The sequence below is a fragment of the Maylandia zebra genome, linkage group LG14 (assembly GCF_041146795.1).
Source record: "Maylandia zebra isolate NMK-2024a linkage group LG14, Mzebra_GT3a, whole genome shotgun sequence".
Classification (NCBI taxonomy): Eukaryota; Metazoa; Chordata; class Actinopteri; order Cichliformes; family Cichlidae; genus Maylandia; species Maylandia zebra.
This window is the reverse complement of record NC_135180.1, coordinates 27120719-27143572: the sequence shown is the minus strand read 5'-3', so window position 1 is coordinate 27143572 and position 22854 is coordinate 27120719. Positions and strand designations below refer to the sequence as shown.

At 41.1% G+C, this 22854-nt stretch overlaps 1 protein-coding gene across 1 annotated transcript in view; it reads left to right on the top strand.

Annotated features, from left to right (window-relative positions):
* zgc:77784 (roundabout homolog 2) overlaps positions 1 to 22854 on the top strand; it is a 72050-nt gene that overhangs the window by 6065 nt on the left and 43131 nt on the right. The window contains exon 2 of the mRNA XM_004558118.3: positions 9423 to 9749. Within this exon, the coding sequence (XP_004558175.1) occupies positions 9423 to 9749 (327 nt within the window). The remainder of the gene's footprint in view (positions 1 to 9422; positions 9750 to 22854) is intronic.

The window sequence follows — 22854 nt, the reverse complement described above, 5'->3', positions numbered from 1 at the left end:
ACCGCAATGTTCTTTTTAAAAAATAAATAAATAACAAAACTGAGACTGAATATTGGACCCTAAGTGTAAATAGGCACACTTTTCAATATTTTTAAGAGCTGATTATAAATAAATGACCATAAGGATACTGATACGGCCGATATTTATTGAAGCGTTTCATTTAAGAGCGAAAATATCTTTTTTCATGTTGAAGTGTAAACATGTATCAGATGGAATTTACTGCATTTCTCTCTGTAAAGCACCTCTTGCTCTGATACATTTGTGTGTTTACCGGTTAGCCTTGAGAGTATTACAGAGTGTGATAACCTTGCAGGGGGGCGGCACACTCTCGTTTAAATAAAGCTCCCGTCATATTGGACGTCAGCTCAAGGTTGACTGCCATTCACGCTTATGGCTCAACTTACCTCCGCATTGCCCCTCATGCTTGCAGAAGTTAACATGTTTAAAAGCTTCTCATTGATTCGTCCGCTCTGACGCCGCAGCGCAGCGATGAAACGCGTTTAGTGGCTACAGGGGGCCTAACAAGGTTTTGTTTTCTGCTTTAACTTACAATTGAGGGTTGCTGGATCAACATGCACGTTAAATTGGATATTTCACCAGTGTGGAGCTGATATCTGCCGGTGTCCTGTTGATTTTAGCTGTACTTTCTGCTGAGAGCTTTAACCCTCGGTTCTTTAAAATAGCTGCTCTCATAAATGGGAGTCTGTGCACTAAATGCTGCAACAGACTCATGTCAAAGCTTTGCATTTTCTGTGCTTATTTTAAAAGTCTGCCATACAGCGTGCTTAGCCAGTGCACTTTCTAACTTGTTCATCTCTTGTAAATTAAGTCATTTCACACCAGGATGCGCCAAATTAAAAATTTTCACACAAATCAAGTCACACTCTAAATTCCCCTATGCACTCGGAGATCTCCGAGGACCTGCTGGCTCTAATGTGCCGTGTTTATGATCCGACTAAAAACATACCTTCTCTGAGGTCCCCATTATCAGCGGTGACATTTATTTTTCCACGACACAAACAGGTTGACAGAGTTTCTTTTTTTTTGCCGAAAGGTGCTTTCAACCGCCGCACCGCAATCTTCTTGTCACGAGGCAAACGTTGCTGTGAAAGTATTGTTTCTCACAAAGAAAATGTGCTGCTGTCATGCTCATAGCGGCGTAGACTTTTCACTGATTGCACACTTGTCGCGGGAGCAGGTTGCTGCTTGTCACTTTGGCCACCTGAAGCTGTTTTGCTGTTATTTTTCTGCTTTGACGAGACAATTTTGTCTGTAACACATCAGCATGGTGCCACGCTGATTCTGTTATCTGTAGTAAGTGCCCGTTGACTCTTATTAATAATACCAAAGCTGGCTTTGGTTGGAAAACGTTGCCTCTAATGCACTTTAAGACACAGCTGGGCTGAGTTTCCCAAAATGAAAGCACTGAATTTGATTTCAGGATTTTGAAAAGTATCCTATTCAAATATGAGAAAACGAAGACAAAGATTTGTCACAGTGACATTTGGCTATTCAAATCAACTGAATGGGGCGAGGGCACAGTGAGTACAAGGACAGCTCAAAATTGCAGAATAGAGAGCTTTAACTACGGTATTATACACTCACAATAAAGGGATTAAAATGACCCCTGTTAACAGTTGATAGCATTATTAATGGCAGACGGATGGCTTTATGCAGTAGGCGAAATGATGAGGTAATCGCTGAGATTAGCTGGTATTACTGTAAATATACATAATGTCATTTGTCTGTATTAATCTGACTTCTTATCTGTTCTTCTTGGAGACATAATTGTAGATATTCACAGAAATAAACGGCTCCAAGAGTTTTTGTTATTAGCAAAGCTTTATTTAGTTTAGATAATATTAGATGAGACTTCATCACCCTGAAGGAGCTTTGTCTTGAACACAAAATTAGAAATACATAGGGCACTCATTCAACATCAAAATGTCCTCTGCAAGAGAGGTCCCGTGTGCATCTGTTCCCATGCCACGATCCATCAAAATGACAAATATTATACACATAAGCGTGTCCCACAGAGGAAAAAACGTGTTCCACTCAAACTGCATTAAAGAAAGCATTAAAGCTGCACCGATATATTATTGATGTGAAGAGTGGATGTGCAAAAGGGTCACTCTTAGTGAGAAACCCACTGAGAATCACCAGCCAACAGCACACTTCCTCTCAACATGTTCAGCTCATTGTTTAGCTCTCCTGTCCACAGTGTTGTACAGTTCATATCAGCCAACAGTTTTTACCAAAAATGCTCTTTTTCATAAACCTGCCATGTACCGTACTGAGTGATTGATGCTGCTAGCAACTAGCTGCAGAACAAAACGGGGCATCTTGTAGCTGATGAGCCAGTGCGCGATTTCACTCCAGAGGTGGTGAACAAAAACGGAGCATAAAGGATGTTTTGACTTGTCTGTCAAGTGAGCTTTGTTCTATAACTTCAGGATTTATTAAGAGTTACTTGTCACATGTTAAAGTTGCATATACCAACATTAGATGTCATTTTCCTTGCTCTCTCTAATTTTCCAATACAGTTTGAGTTTGCTTTGAAAGTGCACAGAGTTCATCCGTCCATGTTTGATTAAATTGAAGGTCTGTCTTTTATTAAAGATTTGCCTTCAACAATAATTGAACAGTAAACAGTAGAATTTAATAGTTCGTGTTAGCAGAGACGGGTCTTCCAGCGGAATCTGCATGAATATTGAAGATACTTATATTGTCTAGACGGAGGAATAATCACACGTGGGGCATCGGCTTTTCACCGGAACAACACTTAGTTTTTATTATTGAACTCTCGCGTGCACTCTGCAGCATAACAGGAAGCATCCTTTCAAAATAAAATCACAACAGATGACAACGAGGGCATACCTATTAACTAGCTCAACACCCCCACTTGCACTCACGTTGTCAGCTTTACATGCATTCCAAAAGAAACAGTTTTTCTTTACTATTTGTTTACACTCCAAACATATATTTCTCAAACTTCAATAACTTCCCCTTTGTTGCTGGCTTTGTCATAACATCGGCCACCATCAGACCTGTCGGACAATACTCCAATATCAAATTTCCAGCATTAACTGTTGATCTCACAAAATGATATTTGATATCGATATGCTTACACCTCTGTCTGTTAACAGGATTCTTTGCCAATGCAATAGTCCCTTGATTGTCCTCAAAAATCTTTGGCGGTCTCTTTTGATGCTCATACATGCTTTGCAACAGTTGTGTCAAGTACAAACATTCTTGTGTTGTTGCTGCCAAAGCTATGTACTCTGCTTCACAAGTTGACAAGGCAACAGTTGGCTGCTTCTTTGTTCGCCATGACACCAAAGTACCTCCTTCATTCAGGCTTACGCAGTAACCTGTAGTACTCCTCCTGTCAGTCACATCCGCAGCCCAGTCTGAGTCACTGTGACCTTGTACTCTCAAATCTTTGTCACTTTTCCTGTAGCACAATGTCTTGTCTTTTGATTGTTTCAGGTACCTTAGAACATGTTTCACAGTAGTCCAATGTTCCACAGCTGGTTCTTTGAAGTGCTGTGACAGCTTACTTACAACAAAACTCAAATCTGGTCGTGTGCAAGAGGTCAAGTAAATAAGGCTACCTACTGCCTCTCTGACATTCTGACATTGTTCATTTTCTCAGCATCATCATTGTAGTTCAACCTTTGTTCACAAGGAGTTGATCTTGGTTTACAGTCTTGCATTTGAAATCTTTCCAGTATGTTTTCTACATATCTCTCTTGTAACATTTTTACACAATCTTGGGTTTGCTCAAAATCAATACCAAGAAAATGTTTGAGTTTCCCCATATCTTTCATTTTGAATCTTGCAGTTAGCATTTCCTTCACAGTTTTCAAAACCCTTTCATCACTGGCTGCAATAATAATATCATCAACCCATATGATCATGATCACTTTTTCTTTTCCTGTTTTCCTTGTGTAAACACAATGATCTACAGGACTCTGCATGAAACCGTTCTCTATAAAATAGTCATGTAATGTCCTGTTCCAGTTTCGGCCTGACTGTTTAAGCCCATAAAGTGACTTTTCCAGCTTGTAGACCAGTTTCTCATCTGTTTTTCCTTTTACTTCATAGCCTTCTGGCTGCTCAACATACACTTCAAAATCTATTGGTGCATGCAAGTATGCGGTTTTTACATCCATCTGATGCAAAATCAGGTTTTCTTGTATTGCACACTGCATCAATACTCTTATGCTTGTCAGGTTAGCAGTCGGAGAAAAAGTTTCATCATAGTCTATCCCAAAACACTGGTTGTAACCTTTAGCTACGTACCGTGCTTTATATTTTTCTGATCCATCACCACTGTTTTTCTTCACATATACCCATCTACCCCCCACTGCTTTCTTTCCCTCAGGTAAGATTGTTAGGGTAAAGGTGTTGTTCTCTTTTAAGGATTGCATTTCTTCATCCATAGCTGCTTTCCACTCTCTAGAGTTGGGTGACCTTGCAGCTTCACTGAATGTCACGGGTGAGTTACTTATCAGTCTGTAACAGTAGTCTATGTTAGTCAGCACTTGATCATCAATGTCTTCTCCTGACTCATATTCATTTAGATAATCTGGTTTCTTTCTTGTTCTAGAAGGATACCTTCTGGAGTTTTCAGTCTCATCACTAAGTGGCATCTGACTGTTCACTTCTGGTTGGTTGTCAGTATCTGGTTCCTGTGAACTGGTACTGGGGCTTTCCCTGTTCACGTTTGGTCTCTCCCTCACCTGTATGTCTTCATCCTCAGATGTCGTATCAGTTTGTGTTTGCTTTTCCTCATTGTGTTTGGTTACAAACTTAACCAGCCTAAACTTTTGCACTTTGGCGCTGTCTGGGAAATAAACCTTGTATGCTGGACTGTTTTTGTCGTAGCCTACAAAAATCCCTTTTGTACACTTAGAATCCAGCTTACCCTTGTTTTGCTTGTAAGCATAACACTCACACCCAAACTTTCGCATTCTGGATAGATTGGGCTTCCGCCCAGTCAGCAAAAAGTAAGGTGTCTGCCCTGTCCGGTTGTTAAAGCATCTGTTTCTCACGATAGCCGCTGTTTGAACTGCATACGTCCATAATTCCTTTGGTATGGCACTCTCAATAAGCATGCACCTCCCCATATCAAAAAGTGTTCTCCAGCCACGTTCCGCTGTACCATTCTGGTGAGGGGAATATGGGGCTGAAGTTTCATGTCTTATTCCATGTTTGTTTAACAATACCTGGTAACTCTTTGCCATGAACTCTGTGCCGTTGTCTGACCTGATACACTTTACCTTCCCGAGTGGGGCTGTATCGGCCAAAAAGATTTCAGTTGCTTGCATTGTTTCACTTTTGTTTTTGAGAAAATATACAAATACTGCACCGGAAAAGTCATCGGTAAACAATAATGCATATCTGTGTCCATCTCGTGATTCTGGATCTATCGGCCCTGCTAGATCCGTATGTACCAGCTCGAGAGGTTTCTCAGCTCTCCTGTCAGGGTTTCTATTCCTAGTCTGGACAAATTTTCCCTGAATACACACCTCACAGTTCAAACTTTCTTTGTCAGTTTTCCCTTTGATTTTCATACCTTCAACCACATTTTGTAGCTTCAGAATGTCACTATGATTGCAATGTCCCAAAATTTCATGCCATGTCTGCACATCAAAACAATTATTACACTTATCATCATACTCACTTACAGTCTCAAGGTAATAAAGTCTGTTGTGCTCATGGATGTGAAACTTTGTACCGTCTCTGTGTTGAAGGACGTTCCTTCCTTTCTTAAAGATGATAGTGGCTCCGTTCGTGGTGGCCGCTCTCACAGAGAAGATATTCTGTGGAAATGAGGGAATGCATAGGGCGTCTTTCAGTGTTGTTTTACACTGTCTCCCTCTGCTGTCAATCAAGCACACCTCTGCATCTCCTCTGCCTTCAGCCACTCCTTTACACCTGGTGCCATCAGCTAATTCCACACAGTGCGTTCCCGGCTGGAAGTCGTCATTAAATTTCTTGAACGCTGTTTTATCATTCAGGATGTGTGATGTTGCGCCAGTATCCACCATTAGGCCTTTGGTCCTGATGTCTTGTGGCTGTTGAGGTGCCGCGTAGTCATCGCTCATCCGGAAGACATAAGTGTCGTCGCTCTCTGCGTTGTCGCCCTCCTCCGAGGCTATGCGTGCTTCATCATTCCATTGTCGTCTCCTGCAAGTCGACTCTCGATGGGTGTTGCTCCTACAGTGACCGCACCACTGTCTGTAGCGGCATGCTCTGGCCACACTTAAAACAGACTATGTCTGACATGTCTCTCCTGTGGTCATTAGCAGCTGCTGCGGGTCTCACGCTGGGTTGCACTCTCACCTTCATGATGTTATCCTCTTGTTCCATTAAGCGCATTTTCTCAGTGTCCTCATAGCTGCGGAGTTTCGTTTTAAATTCCGCAAACTTGATTTCTGATTCACTTTGCGTAATGTGAACGGAAAAAGGTTTAAATGTTTCTGGTAAACCTTTTAACACCATCGCTACAAGCAGACCATCACTAAGTGTCTCTCCAGCATTTCTCAGGGCTGTAATAAATGTCTCTGCGCGTATGATGTACTCCGTGACGCTCGTGCTTGCTTTCTTCAGAGAAGTCAGTTCGGTATAAAGGCTGATAATTCTTGGTTTACCTTTTCCTGCATAATAGTCTCTTAAAATTTTCAGTGCCTCGCGTCCATCATCGGCAGCTTCTCTCATCACGAGCGATAAACTCTTATCATCCAGGAACTGTATTAACTCTGCATAGGCCTGGGCATTCTTATCTTCGTCGTCCTCATCGTCGTCATCACTTTTCAATATTGTGTCTTTTAGACCTTGTAATCTAAGATGTCCCAAAAATTTTGTCTCCCACAGTTCATAATTCTTCTCATCTCCGTCAAAAACCAACCTTGCCCATCGGCCACTGGGTTCACCAGCACGCTTATTCATGGTGCTAACTTAGCACGCTAGCCCTCACCGAACACGCTGTACTTTGCGACTTTTCTGGTGGTAAACTTTCCCCTGGCGTAGCTTCAATGTTTTCCTGGGCCCATAACCTGTTAGCAGAGACGGGTCTTCCAGCGGAATCTGCATGAATATTGAAGATACTTATATTGTCTAGACGGAGGAATAATCACACGTGGGGCATCGGCTTTTCACCGGAACAACACTTAGTTTTTATTATTGAACTCTCGCGTGCACTCTGCAGCATAACAGGAAGCATCCTTTCAAAATAAAATCACAACAGATGACAACGAGGGCATACCTATTAACTAGCTCAACAGTTCGTTTCACTAAATTTGTGGATGATGAGCTTGATGACTCAGTTGCAGCACACATGAGGTTGTCAAGTCTTTAAAAAAAAGTCATGCTGATGTCCTAATGATGTCATGGCGAAGTCATGGAGACATTGAATATGAAAGAAACCAGGCTTCCAGGAAACACAAACAAGAGGCTATACTATGATTTGTGGCCATATATATATATATATATATATATCTCCTTTGAAATGGCTCTTAATCTAATCAGAATCCATTGTTTCCATAATGATGGAAATCTGGCCGGTCGTTTCAGTCGCACGTACACTCTACCAGCTTGACTTGGAGAGATGCTGTGCTCTATGGGCCCAAAATTACGGAAGCGTGAGGAACACGGAGGAAGCTTGGAATTTATTTTTTGATATATGCACCACTGAGCAACTCGTGTTCAAATAACTGGGGCACCATCTTGTCATCAATGCAACATGCACCTGAACCCGTGGATGTGGAAAGGTGGAATCTATTCAAATATGCTTGCACTACGCGGTGCCGGTTTAAGGGTTTTGTTTTGCTTTTTTTTTTTTTTTTTTAAACAAGAGTTACTCATTAAAAGTGCCTCAGCAGTAGAGCTTGGCCTTTTACTGCTTTGACCTTTACTTTATGATTTATATTTCCACCTCAGTTGAAATGCAGCACTGAGCTCCTGGGACCTCTTTTAAGAAGTCTGGTCTCTCTCAAGTACATGTATACATAGTGCTTTTTAAAAATAAAATAAAATGCAGTTATCACTCAAGAGGAAGTGAGCACAGAGTGATGTAACTGTATTACATGATCTGGGATTAGAAATCCTTTATGTGCTTGCAAACAAGGTTCAACACCAGGACATCGCTGGGCTGCAGATCCTCCCTTTATCAAATATTGTTCCAATGTCTCAGTTTCAATATAATATATATTATCCTGTGTATAATATAACAATATAATATATGTAAACAAAGTGTGTTTTCGCATCAGTACTCAGTAAAGGTGCCATATCTTATTTTAATGGCTCTGCTAGCATTCATCCACATCCGCATTAGTGTTTTGAGCTGTCCTGGTTTGTGACCCTGGCGCTGCGAGTGCTCGGATCGCGCTTTAGATGTTTACTTCAGGTTTGTGCCATAGCAGCGACTTCAGCCCATGAAAAAAACACAACAACCATAAATCTGCTTATAGCTAAAAGTGAGGATTTATCCTGAAGCCTCCTGATTTAAGTGTAATGTAGCAGCAGCATGTGTGTCATTAGGTTAGGTCCTGTCTGTTCCTCTCCAATGATAATGTAGGATTTCCATGCAGTCTAGATTATGTGCTAAGAATAATGCCTCAGAAAGAGCAGCACAATAATCAGTGGCACAGTGACCATTTCATTTTCTCTCTTTCTTTCTGCCTTTTTTTGTGGTTGGGGGAACTTGAGCGGCAGACCATCTGCTCCTCAGAACCGAACTAAAAGCGGCAGTCTTTTGAATTATTCATTTTTTAAAACGAAGCACATTGTTAGAGACATTTGGTCGTGGTCTAAAAGCTTACCTTGGGTCCTGAAGAAGTGTGACTTTCTCTCACAACCGAGCGAAGATAGTAATGGATCCCCCAGAGAGAAGGGGACATGGGAGTTATGTCAGTCTGCGTAGCTTCTTCCTTTAACTTTAGTCTTTTTCCTTCAAATGCAAAGACCTTGTCTTATACTCAACGTTCAGCCAGCTATCATCTCTACCACTATCATGCCTGACACAGAGATTGGCTATTACCATATCATATGGCTGATTGAATCCTCTGTGCTGCCGGTGGCTTTGCTGGTGGCTTTCTCTGCAGCGTATATACACTGTGTCCTGCTGTTTAGAGAATATAGAAAGAGCAGATAGATGTCAAATTGATTTATTTATCTGAAACGCACAGGTTGTTGTTGTTGTGGGAAAATGTAGCATCTTACTTTGAACTTCAAACAGAGATTACTGATGATTTTCCCCTTCACCACACAAATTTATCAAGCATCTCCGAAAGAAGCTTTTTCTCTCCTTTCAAAAAGGTTTTGCTTTTGTCTGTCCTCTCACAAAGAAACTGTTTCCATGAATGACAGCAGGTCATCCCGATAGATAACATCTCACCTTCATCTCGGCTTCACAGGGTCTCGGCCGCGTTTTGAAGACAGCCCGCCGCGGATTGCGGAGGACCCCTCGGATTTGATTGTCTCCAAGGGGGAGCCTGCCACCCTCAACTGCAAGGCAGAGGGCCGCCCCATCCCCAGCATTGAATGGTACAAAGATGGTGAACGTGTGGAGACAGACAAAGATGACCCCCGTTCTCACCGCATGCTCCTGCCCAGCGGCTCCCTTTTCTTCTTGCGCATCGTGCACGGCCGACGGAGCAAACCAGACGAGGGCGTTTACACCTGTGTGGCCCGCAACTACCTGGGAGAGGCCATTAGTCGCAACGCTTCACTGGAAGTTGCCGGTAAGGCCTTGTGTTATTGATCATCGTGCTAACAGTGTTTGTGGTTCCTTTTGCATTATATCTTGATATGTATGTTATGTGTACACAGATGCCTCACAGTTGTGTCCCAGATCTTTTTGCAGCTGCCTGCCAACTTTGTGGAGGTTCACTGGAGAAGTGGTGCTTAAAAATAATGACATGAAATACACAGACAGTAGGAAGCGACTTCTAAAAATATTGAGGTGTAGCTAAAATCAGTGATAAGTAATGGCCTGTGGATTCGTCCTTATTTTTTGGCTACTTTGGCAACAGTGATGCAATTTGTCTTGAAGTCTGTGTGTGTTAGTTGTTTAATAGCACTTTTAGAAGAGGCAGGCATGCAATCATTTTGTGCCACATTAGGCAGCTTAGCTACTATCCATAAATATTAAGATATAACAATACACAACACATGAAAATAATTTCAGTTTTTGGAAGTGAAACTGTGGTATATAATGTAATGGGTGCAGCTGAGTGTGGATGCTGACCATAGTTAGTGGAGTTTGTGACATTTCATCTTTAATCAAACATCTGGATTTATTGAATGATGCATCTGTGGCTCCATTCTGCACTATTGTGTCGACCAAAATCTCCACAGATGCAAAACTGTTTATTACACATTTGCTAAAAAGAAGGCAAACTCAGTCACCCATTGCGGCTGATGAAGCTTCAGTCCCCCAACTCCGTACTCATCTGCAGAACAACACCCATCTTTGACAGCTCGTTCTTTGGCTGCAGCTTGCACTGTTTCTGCATAACTGCATAAAATGTGTTTTATTAGTGCTGTTATCAGTGAAAAATGTGCCTTCAAAAAATATTAGCAAATGTTATATTTGATAGTAGCAGTAGTACGGTTTTTCTTTATTGTATTTTTCATTTCATGATGTGTAAAATGTTTTCTGCCTGGGCTGCGGGCAGGTAAATTCATCTTTACGAAGCCACGCTGTTGTGATGTGAATTTCAGCATTGTCCTTAAAAGTTTTTGAAAAGATTTCCCTGGAAAAGACGTTGTCTTGATGAGTGCATCTGTTGTTCTAAAAGCTGTATCATTCCATCGCAAATCAGCAAATTTTTAGAATTTTCTCCAAGTTGCGCAAAAAATTCTATTCTCCAAAGATTAAACATTTATAATAAGCACTGTGAATTTCCAGCTCCACACCTCAAACACTCTTTAAGACATATTCTTTTGAAAAATGCTCAGTTGACCCACACCACAAGGCAAACATCTAAACATTTATAAGAGCCTGCACATTTCTGCAACAAATCTTTGGACACCTGAAGCCAAGATAAACTTGTACCTGAATGATGGGAAGAGAAAAGCATGAAGGAGGCAAACGGCTCATTATGCGAAGCATATCGCATCATCTGTCAAACATGATGGGGGAGACGTGACTGCACGGGTATGTATGGCTCCCAGTGGAACCGAGTCACCGGTGTTTATGGATGCTGTGACTGCTGATAGAAGCAGCAGGATGAATTCTGTAGTGTACAGGGATATACTCTCTGCTCAGATTCAGCCAAATGACCTTCATCCGAGATTAAGAACAACTATTATATTTTACATTTTTTTGAGTTTCTTCAGTTACTTTTGAGTCTCTGAAAAACAAAAGATTTTTTTTTAATCACTTGAATCAAAGTTGAAAGTTTGCGCTTCAATCAGATCTTGATTGCTTAATTTAGAACAGTGTAGTTGTGTACGGAGGCCAACATTACAAAAAAGTGCAATTATCTGCTCACTTACGGAGATGAATGTAACTGTTCAGGAGATGCATGGTTGTATGTTTGCCATGCTTCTTATACTCTGACACTATTGTGTCTACAGATCACTGTGAATGAGACTTTTGTCTGAGAGCCGAAGCGCCCAGAACCATCAAGGAGGTCATCACGTTTCTCACTCCTTTTTTTTGTGAGACCTCACCATTTAGAGGAATTAATCCAAAAAAAAAAAAAAAAAAATTACAATACGTATGATTATGTGTACAAACATTATAATTGTATGTGATAGAATTAGAGAAATTGGTACGTACTAAAGTCAGTCTCCTAATAAAGCATTTCTGGGTTGATAAATACTATTATAAAGGGTGTTTGTAGCTGATTTCAGCCTGGCATGGTTCCTGTAACGTGGCTTTGAATTGTGCTTCTGTTGGTTTTCAAAGTGCAAGGTCCCCGCAGCTTCTCAAACAATTGTGACTGAAATTAGCAGCACTGATTGGCCATTTTGGTAATTGCAAGCAAGCATACACCCAGCATGACCCATGGAGCCAAATTTTAGGAAATAATGCCAGGCTGACATAAATTATGCTTTGATAAAATAAGATCATTATGTTGCTATAGTTCAAGTCTACAAACTACTTAAGGAAAACCTGAGCCAAAAAAAATAAAAAAATGTAGATAATCATTATTTGCTAATTACTCTCCCTCCCTTTTCTGTCTTAATGGATTTAACATTTAGTGAAGGAAATGCCAGAAAATTCCCCATTACAATTTCCTAAATCTAAGTTCACGTCTTCAAATGTCATTTCGTCAAACTCCTCATATTTGAGCAATCGGAAGTGGTGAAATATGAGGATTTTTACAGCCGATACAGAAGATAAGGCATTACTCATCTTTTCTGTTGGGGCTGCACTGATAAATGTTTATGTCGGCTGTACTGGACTTCTCTGTGGCAGTTAGATTGCCATCTCCTCACCTCAGAGTCAGTGTGTACAAACAAGATCAGGAGAGTATGCCTTTAAAGCTTTGTTATTTGTTAGCTTGCTGCTGAGCAGTACAGAGTGTGAGCTTCCTCATCTGTTGGTGGAAGTGCACTGAAGTAGAAAAAAAGACTCCCTCATGGAGCCGTGTCTGTTATTTTTTCTCCCCCGTCCAGGACACGTGCCATTGTCTTCCCCCTCTCCTCGTTGCGCCGGCGTGGCTCGGCCCTGGGCTGAACTGCGGCTCTCTTTGGCACGAGAATATGGATTAGTCAGTGGGTTGATTAGGGGAAGGAGCCTAACAGATTAGCAAGGTTGAATTGTCCTCGTTAAAAAACACAAAACAGCAATTTGAGCAAGGCCTTATCTGCCTCCATACTGAGGCTTCTTTTCCAGCAGTGTGTGTGTGTGAGCGCTCACGGCTGGCTGACCTCATCTGTGGCTTGGGTCCAAAAATAGGGACAGCCTCCTCAGATATCCTGCATATTGACAACCATAAGTGTCTGCAAGTAATGCAGATATCCAAGCTGGGAGGAGATATAAGGCTGTCATATTGCCTCTTTTGAGTTGCTGATAATAAATGTAGCTTTGTGTGCTGCTGATTACAGTGCAGTCATACTGGTGAAGGGATGATTCACCTGCAGGCACCGAGTGACTAACAGTATTAATAAGTGCCTGTTTTGCTCTAATCTCAGTGCCTGCAGCCTACCAGGGCATATGCTAGGACAGCATGATGGTGGTCTTGGATTCCCCCTCCCGTCTGTGTGAGGTTGTGCTGACTGTGGGGTAAATAGTGACCCAATTAGCACTGGCATCGGGGGCGGGGGGAGTCTGCAGTGTTAATGAGAGGCCAGTTTTAAGCTGGTGGCCTTGCAGAAATGTGTGTCGGTTGTGGCTCGGTGGCAGGAGTCTGAGAGACAACAGGTGGGAGGAGGAAGAGCTTAAACCTCCCACTGAGCAGAAATGAATACTGATGCATCTGTGTGAATGCTGCAGCTCAGAACAGGGAGCAGGAGTGCTGACACTAACCTGGTTTTCACCACATTAATTACTCATTTATTGCCGGTGAATGATGCATAATGCATTTGGCTGCATGACTAAGACTTTTATCTGTAGTGCACTAGCCACATGCCGTACTTTTGCTTGAACTACTTGGGCAAATTGTTCTTATTCCTCTGAACTGCAGGGTGTCATGGATAACTGTAGGGCTCGAAGACTTGTAGAAGCCCACGTGAATCATATTTGGAAACATTTTTGGAACGTAAGCCACATTTTTTCAGAGCACCACTGCTACAAATTAAATTCTAGCTGATCACAGAAAACTAAATTAGAGATGCTTAACATTGTGCCCATTGTTTCATCTTTCTGTTCATTCACACTGATACGTTTAAATTCTTTCACAGAAGTATTTGTTTGCTGACACTGGGGTGAAGCACATTTCCATTTTATTATTTTTCCACATTTTTTCCGCTGTGGTTGGTTTCATTCATGCAATGCTTCTTCCCAGGGGAAACCATGGATGTGTTAAGAGAGCTGACTATGGGCGCGACCCAGTGGCAGGGTACATATCACATGGGCTAAAAAGCCCTTAGGAACAGAATTGCTGGTTCAGGGCCTAGCGGCTTCTAACTGCATGTCATTTCCCTGCTCTCTTGTCTGTCAGTCTCTGCTGTGCACGGTCAAATAAAGACTAAAGGCTGCCAAAAACATGTAAAATAATAAAAAAGACAGCTAATAATTTGCTGTCACTCACCAATTTGCATTTTATGTGGGCGACATTTCTTTCCAGAGTGTCACAAATTGAATAACTGAATTTAATTATTTCTTAGCATAACGCTCTTTAGATAGTTTAGTTTGAAGGTTGGTTTGAAATGGTTCAGGGACTGATATTTTGCCCATCTGTTCTGCAGTCAAATTAGGGAAGACTGTGGTTGGAGCCTGTGGTTGTGGCCAATGAACTTGTGATATTGTTACTTTTAAAATGATGGCTTTGAAGTTTGGAACCAGGTGTGCAATTACATGGAGTCAGGTGCTGTCTTCAGAACAACTTTGTGATCAAGTCAGTGTGCCATCAATTTGCAAATGAATGGGTTAAAGTTGGCATAAACTGTGAAAATCCAATGAAAATTGCAAATCCGTTGTTGTCTACATGCACAGAAATAGACCCTGTGCACGAAAAAATGCTAACTTCCCATTTTAAGACTGGATGTAGGGTTGTACATTTCCGGTAGCTTTATTTTGCGGTCAATCACTACTGCGAAGATGGACTCCAAAATCATGTCCAAAACACGAAAACTGAAAGATCGCGTTAAGGTACGAAGAGCAGAGGTGGGAACACTCACCACTGCTGTGTCATAAAAAAATCAAATGATCAATTTTGACGATTGAAGCGTGTACATCGATTGGTTGTTTACATCACTCAACATAAGCAGAATTGCGTTACAAAATGAGAAGACACATTGTCCAGATTCAGAAGCACATCTCTGTATAGTGACAGTTCTTATGATTTAAACAGGCAAATGTTCAGCATTCAAACTACAGGTGAACAATAGTCAAATGTTTCTCCCGTTATGTCGATATCAGCTAGCCAAGAACACACTTAACACAGCATTTTTTTTTAACAGCTCATTGTGTTCTGCGTCCTGATCAGCTGCAGACCACTGTCCATCTCCTCTGTGCCGTCTCTCCTGTACAGTACAGAATCGCTACATCGATCGCTGATTCATTGATTCATTAATGATTCATTGACGTTGAATTCTCTCGCAGCTGCTCTATTCCGTGTTCTGGAACTGAAAACAGGGTTTGATCTTTGGTTTCATTCTATAATACTGGACTTATTTTTCTACAAAGTTTTGAACTTTAGAGTTTTAAACAAGAGAGAAAAGTGTGAAAATGTTCATGCCTGTCTGAGAAAAGTGTATTAAGTGTGTAGTGAGGGACTTTACGGTCTTAAAACATCTAATTGTAAAAAATAAAGTTGGCTACTTTGCGGATTTCACCTATCGCTGGTTATTTTTAGAACATAACACCCGCGATAAACGAGGGACCACTGTATACAAACGCTGAGAAATATAAAATTTGAATCCTTTTTCTCTTTTGTTCTGAGGGGCGGGGGAAAATATCGACACATCGACGAACATCATCTACAGATATATTCGGTAAATGCCCAAGACATCTTGAGAAATGTAAATCGCCGCTTGATTCATCCATTTGGTTGATTTGTTTTGGAAAAACCGACCGTAAACAAGGAGCGAATATCACACCTGAAACGAAGCGCTCTACAGGAGTTTCCCCACTGGAAGTAGCTTATGCCAAGGTGCACATAATCTATTCACATTCCCTACTATGAGTACAAATTTGAAATAGAAATTCATAAATTCCTCAACAAATACTGAGTAGTTGCTACAGGATGGCAATTTAACTGAAAAATGATGTAGGCTTTACTTTCATATTGAGATTTTGCAGACATGTGACCACGTGACTAAATGAGTATTCTGCAGCTGGTTGCAACTGATGGGACAGAGACAGAGTGCACTGAAACATGTCCACTAGAGGGGAAAACATAACAACATTAGTGAAATCTATTTGCACTGAGATACAAACGTTTCTGTGTGAGCTGTGCTAAGAAGCTATCTTAGCAGGCTATGCTAGCAGTTAGAAACTAATGCTAGCAAATATCTATCGAACAATTGTGTAACAGCAGCAGTTCTGAAACCGAGGCTGAAATCTCCTTATAAATGTGTCGTTGTTCCAGTTTTTCATTTGTTAAAAAACCTTTCTATAACTAAGCTGTTAATACTTAGTTAAAGCATGCTAGTGTTGTATGTTTTAATGTTTAAACATTGTTTTGCTAATGAGTAAACTGGAAATGCAACAGGATAATGGATTTTAATCTCGATCCTATTTTGATCAGTTGATCAGTAAAAAGATTTTTCTCCATATTTAGCTCATCCGGTCGAGGCTCCATCCACCCACAGTTAATAAGAATTGCTACTGCTCCTGTAGCATTGGTCAGAATCTAATCAAACTTGCACATAGTGATCACTTAATAGGTATTCACCAAAATATTGCTCAAGGTCAAGGTAACATTTAGTTGCAGTAACTTGTGAATTATAATGGATTTTGAGCCTAGTACATCACTGACGTGTGTTCTGGTCCTTATTCAGCCTCTAATTTTAGAAGCAGCGTGTGAATGATGGCTCAGAAATGAAGGCATGTACTCCAACATGATTTGGAGAATCAGCTATAAGTGGTGTGCTCTTAAAATGTTAAAATAATTTCCCTGCTAGAACTACTAAAACCGAAGTTTGGATATACAATTAAAGACTTAGCTTTTCAATTTGACACCTTTTGAAAACTGTTCGGGGTCATTACCCCATTGTTGTTGTTGCAGTACTTTCCAGTAGAAGAAAAAGGCCTGATCACATTAGCTACTAGCCATTTTAAGATGTAACAGGTTTTCTTTGCAGAGCTCATGTTTCCACAGAAACTCTAAGAAAGAGGTTTCTATAGTAGAACACTTGAAGTTGTGGCCCTCGGGCCTCTGGCCTCTGGGCCTGCGGCTCGGTTCACTCTGGCACAGCTGGCTGCTGGCAGAGCTGGCGGGCACGCCACTGCAGCCCCCTCTGGCTTCTGCTCCATGGCTACTGGGTGACCCCTCATCTGGGGCTCTTTCCAGGAGGGTGGCATGGATGCCCCTCCGGTGGTCCTCCTTGGGCTCTCACGCTCTGGGGCCTCTGGATGTCTGGAGGCTGGATCTCCTCAATGCCTGCACTGTTAAAAAAACGGTAATATTCCAGCAGCTGGGGCGCCAAAATACTACCGTAAAATAACAGAAAATAACTTTCCCATGAAAATATGGTTATTTTCAGTAATGAAAATAGAGTTTGTTGCGCTAATTTTACATGGGATTCTGCCTTTTCTGCCATATTGCACCATCAGCCCTTCTGGCCATCACCAGTAGGTGAAGAGTCTTGACCACGGACACAATACCGAGAGTGTCCGAGCCGGGGCTCGAACTGCCAACTCTTGAGCCACAATCGCCCTAAATAGCAATGATAATAATACTTATGTGATGTAACACAAGCTTATAGGAATCATGTTATATACTTTTCCATAGCATTACATTTGAATTCAACAGTTCGATCTTTCAAATAACGGACAAATATTTGTGAAATCATGATACATTTCTGAATGTATTTTAACAATCTAAATATGCATATGTACAAAAAATATATTTACAAAATGTTATGTTATGTTATGTTGATGTTATGTTATTTTACCTTTGACATGTAAAATCACAGTCTACTTATGTAAATTTAATGATATTCTAGAAAGACAGTACAAAACTGTAAAATATACAGTAAGATACTTTGACATTACGGTACTATTTTTTGGAACAGTGTGCTTTATGCCCTGGGGGACAGGGCTATAGCTCCCTACATCCTCTAGCAGATCATTACATGGGGAAACCTTTTGAATACAAGCGCTCTGATCCACACAGGTGTGCACACGGGTGTTCACTGTTCATAGACATAAACTACACCTTTATTGGCTGCTATTTCCAAGCACATTATGTGCTGTCGGTCCTGCTTGCTACACAACAACATTCAATATTTAGTATTTACTGCTATTTACACTTAGCTAGATTAACGTGATGGTGTTGTGTTTAGTATGTTTCTCTGTTTTTTGGTTTTTTTGCTTGTTTTCTCTTCTTTTTCTCTCAACAGGTGATCCAGGAGATTTTTTTTTCTCTTTCCCTTTTTAAGTGCCCTTTCTCACTGTCCCTCTTCCCTTCTGTTTTTCTTTTCCTTCATCTTTCAATCTCCCTTTCCTATCCCTCAGTCATGTCTGTCCTGTCTGTAACAACTGAAAATAAAATAAAATAAACAATAACAACAAAGGTTGATCAAATGGACCAATACGGCAAGGCCGTGATGATCCATTTGGCAAAGTAAATCCATTGGGTATCCTTGTTGGTCTTCAGACAACAATTCTGACAGCTGAAGAACCAAATGGGATAGGCAAAAAAAAAAAGGAAAAAAAAGAAGAAGTTGTGGCCTTGATTCACACAAAAGAGATGAATATGTAAAGTGTAGCAGAAATGACTGCTGGCTTCACTGAACCATGAGATCTATCCATAATTCATTAAAATTATCTAAAAATTTAGAGTTCTGTCTTCAGGACTATTCCTATTTGATGCAAATTTGCTGTTTAAGTAATTATTTTTATATTATACTATGCATTTTTTGCACCTGTGGTCCAGAAGTTATGGTTTTTGTGTAGCTGCTGTTGCTCTCTTCCAGAGTACCTTGTAGTAAGGAACGTGCACAGCTGCGAAATGCCAACAGCAGTCATAATTCTGCCTTTTTTCCGTCTCTTTTCACCGTAGTGCTGCCAGTAACCGGCTGCCTTGCCTGCCTGTTGAAAAACCAGAATAATGAGACGGTAGGAGTGGACTGAAATCCATTCCCTTATTCTTCCAAAGCAGCTTTTTTTGCTTAAAAAAGAAAGAAAGAAAAACAAGGGGGGGGGGGGGGGGGGGGGAGTAGTAGTTGTGCCTATTTAGAAATCATGAATGTGAATGTCTGGCTGTCTCGGCAAGGAGAAAGTCACATGGTGTGCCAGGATTAGAATAAAGTAGGACAAATAAAAAAATAAAACTTGCTTAAAAGGCTTTAGAGCCAGATGTTCCTCTTACTCCTGATGAGGGATTATGAAGGAATCAAAGTTCTGCTTGCATCTTGCTTCTTGGCTTCTCCTGCTTTCTGTTTTCCTTTCAGCATAAAGAATGTGCAGGTATTATCTCTGATGAATACAGTTTATAGAATATTTGTTTTTTGGTGCATGAAATCAGTCAGGCTAAATTTTAATATGCAGTTGTGCAAATATGAACCACTGGCATGATTTATATGAATCCTGTCAGGGATTACTAATATTGCAAAAATGTCTTCACTCAGTGCCGATTTGTAATTGAAACAGCATTGCATTTTTGGAAAATGGAAGGATTCATGACCAAGTCTTTGTCATAATGGCTGTTTGCCCTGGAGTGCCTTCTCATCACCCATCAACACCATCAGACAATGGGTGGATTAAAGCAATCTCTCTTCGCTGTAGGCAAAGTCTCCATTAGCTATGACAGGGCAGTATCACAGCAATGGGATTAGACCACCTCCCTAACGGCTTTTCTGCTCTCCGGAATAAAAGAACAATCGAAGTCAAGCAGCGGGTCGTCTGCAACTCTCCGAAATGTGCGCTTGCTGCTGACCTTTTACCCTTCTGTCCACCCTCCCTACCTGTCAGCCATGAAAACACAGAGCTAGTTGTGCGTTCACACATCTGTCAAGGCCAATGCTGTCTACTGTGTCTCCTTCCCACACTCGCTGTCACCTCATGTTTTGCACAAAACCTCTGCAGATTCCCCCCCCACTCTCCTGTCTCTCACACTCACGCGTCATGTGTTGCTTTTTTTCAGCCGCTGCGTATAAAGAATCCATGGACTGCTAGTCATCCATATACAATATGCAATACAAAGGCATTTTCATATGATTAATCGCTATTGTTCATGTTTCCAAAAAAACATTAACAGATGGCCTTTCTGCAGTGTTTAGCTCTCATCTGCTCAAGTCTATAATATCACTTAAAAATCAAGTGATGAATATTTTCGGGGAGATTAAGTCTCTTAATCTGTATATCCCTGAAATATTAAAGTAGTTGAAATGAACGGGCGCTCCTGGAATACTCAGCACATAAAAGAATATACCACCAAAAGTCATTTAGGTCTGCTTTTGTATTGTCTAAGCTGACAGAAAGTGCCTTGGGGAATATGAGGATTTGTCTGAGCAGAGGCAGGGTCAACTCTTAACTGCCCTGCAGTAACCACACTGCTTGTCTGAGCCCAGTGTGAATGGATAGAGGAGAGAGTGTGGGGCCTGGTTTGGAAGATTGCTTGCTAGACCCAGTCGCATTATGTCTGAGAAGTTATATTAGGGACAGCAGCCCCTCAGGAGATGCGGTTCATCTGTGTTTCTGAAGAAGTTTGTCGATTTTGTGGTGGGACCGTCATTGCATACAAACATCCATGGGAAACTGTTTGGCATGGCAGCCTTTAAAGTCAGAGCAAGGAAGGATCACATTAACTTGAACTTCAAAGAACATTTTGGAGCTTGTGTTGTAGTGTTTGGGGGTAATGATGGCAGAAATTCTGCTCTCTGGCGTTCGTTTCGACCCTCAAATGTCCCACTTTCTGTGAGACTGTGCCTGGGGACTCTAGGACTTAAATGCTAAAGGTGTGTACGTGCATGGGCTTTCTGTGCGAACTCATGTCTGTGTGTGTGTGTGTGTGCATATGTACAGTTCAGGGATTAGCTCCTTGCCCATAACTTTTTCACTTCAGTCACTGTGGCAGTGAAACAAAGGCCTCAGTGCTCCTATCTCACCAGGCCTTGCAGACTGAAGTCTAAAAATAATGCAGCACTTTCAATTAGCCCTTCAGCTCTGCAAAGCATTTCAAATATGCAGCCAAGTGAGCAGCTTCAGGGTTATTTGATGAACAGACTGTTGTAAGAAATATCGTTTTTGGTTGTACTCCATCCATTTTAATATCTTAGAAAACCCAGACATATTCTGTGAGTAGTTTTCAATTCACGCTGATTGCTTTTAGTCAGTGGTGGGATTGGTAATTTGTTTATTGAACACAAATGAGCTCACTCGTACGCCTCAGAATTTGTTCAGTTTACTGCATTTTTAAGCAGTAGACTCAGACCAAAGGTTGTCATGATGCCAGTATTTCAAAGTCGTTGCTGATACCAAAGAAAATACTTGATACCATTGTCAATACCACATAGGAGTGGGAAAAAAGAATACCATCTTTGATCTGATTGCTCTTAGCAATACCAGAGGTACCAAGGTGAGGTGCTCCAACCTGAAGTTGTGCCTTTTTTCAGCTTCATGGACATGAATAATAACTTTTTATGTAATTGAACACAAATTTATAAGTAATGCATTTCAATAGGAAACATGTTTTGTGTCAGAAGCAGGTTTCCAGAAGCAGCCGAGAGATGATTGCATGGCAGCAAGGGAAAAAAAAGTTTTAAACGAAGTGAAAACGTATTGTATTTTTCTAAATCTAACCAAATCGTTTAACAGCTAAACTTAACCGAACTGCACATTTGTTAAAAAAAAAAGTATGACTTGAACTTATGTAACAGGCATGAAAGCCAACAGAGCTTACTCCTCCACCAAACATCCAACCACTAAATGTGGACTCTTTTTTTTGCCTTTTAATGAGTACATATGAAACTATACTGATGTTCAGGGGACACAAAATAATTGGGAAATTCATGTTGAGGAACACGAAAACAAAATTCAAACAGCACAATTAAAAAACATAATGATCATGACTAGATCGCGACCTGCCACAGACCATGCCCTGCAGCAGGATATTGTGCCCAGGCCACACTGGCAGAGTGCTGCAGACCTTTCTGGATCAAGAGCAAAGCTAGTCCCTATATGCTTCCTATCCAAGATGCTGGGTTGGTGCACTAATAAGAGGCAGACACAACCAATGATCCACAGCCGTAAGCTGCACTCATCCAGGAATGAAGAGCGACAACAGAGCCAACTTGTAGGGCAGGGATAGCTCAGTAGGTAGAGTGGTTGCCCCATGATCGGAAGGTCGGGGGTTCGATTCCCCTTAACAGCTACCCTGAGGTACCCCTGAGCAAGGTACCGTCCCTACACACTGCTCCCCGAGCGCCCAATGGCTGCCCACTGCTTCACTGAGTGAATGGGTTAAATGCAGAGAGCAATTTCCCCACGGGGCTCAATAAAAGTACAATAATGTACACACTTTCTTCTTCTTCTTGTACATACCTCATATTAAACACCATGTATATATTGTATCTACACATATGATAGTTTTGGTCTATATATAATATTGTGTTTCTTTCTTTGTGTTTGGTTTTGCTGAAGTTCCCAAATGTTGTGTTGGGAATTTTGTGGAGGGTATTTTTCTTTGTAGCAGATCTTTGGTCCGTGGATACATAAAGAGCTTCTGTACCGCATTGATTGACTGTGAATAATAATTAGTATATCACTGATGGTAAATGAGAAATTTGATGATTTCAAAGGGGTCAGAAGTCTTAATTTCCAAAAGACTTCTCACTTCAAATCTCGTAGCATGAAACAAAAAGAAATTGGGGGAAAAAAATGATTTCAGTCGGTAAAGAGGGTAAACTTCCTCTTTGTTTTCAATGCAATTTAGTTACAATACAGCCTGAGTTAAAGAGAGATGGGCAGAGAAGGTAAATGAATTGACTGTCTGGCACTTGACTAAGTATTGAATATTTATTGCTGATTACCCCAAGACAATCGTGCCTGTTGAACAAGAGTGA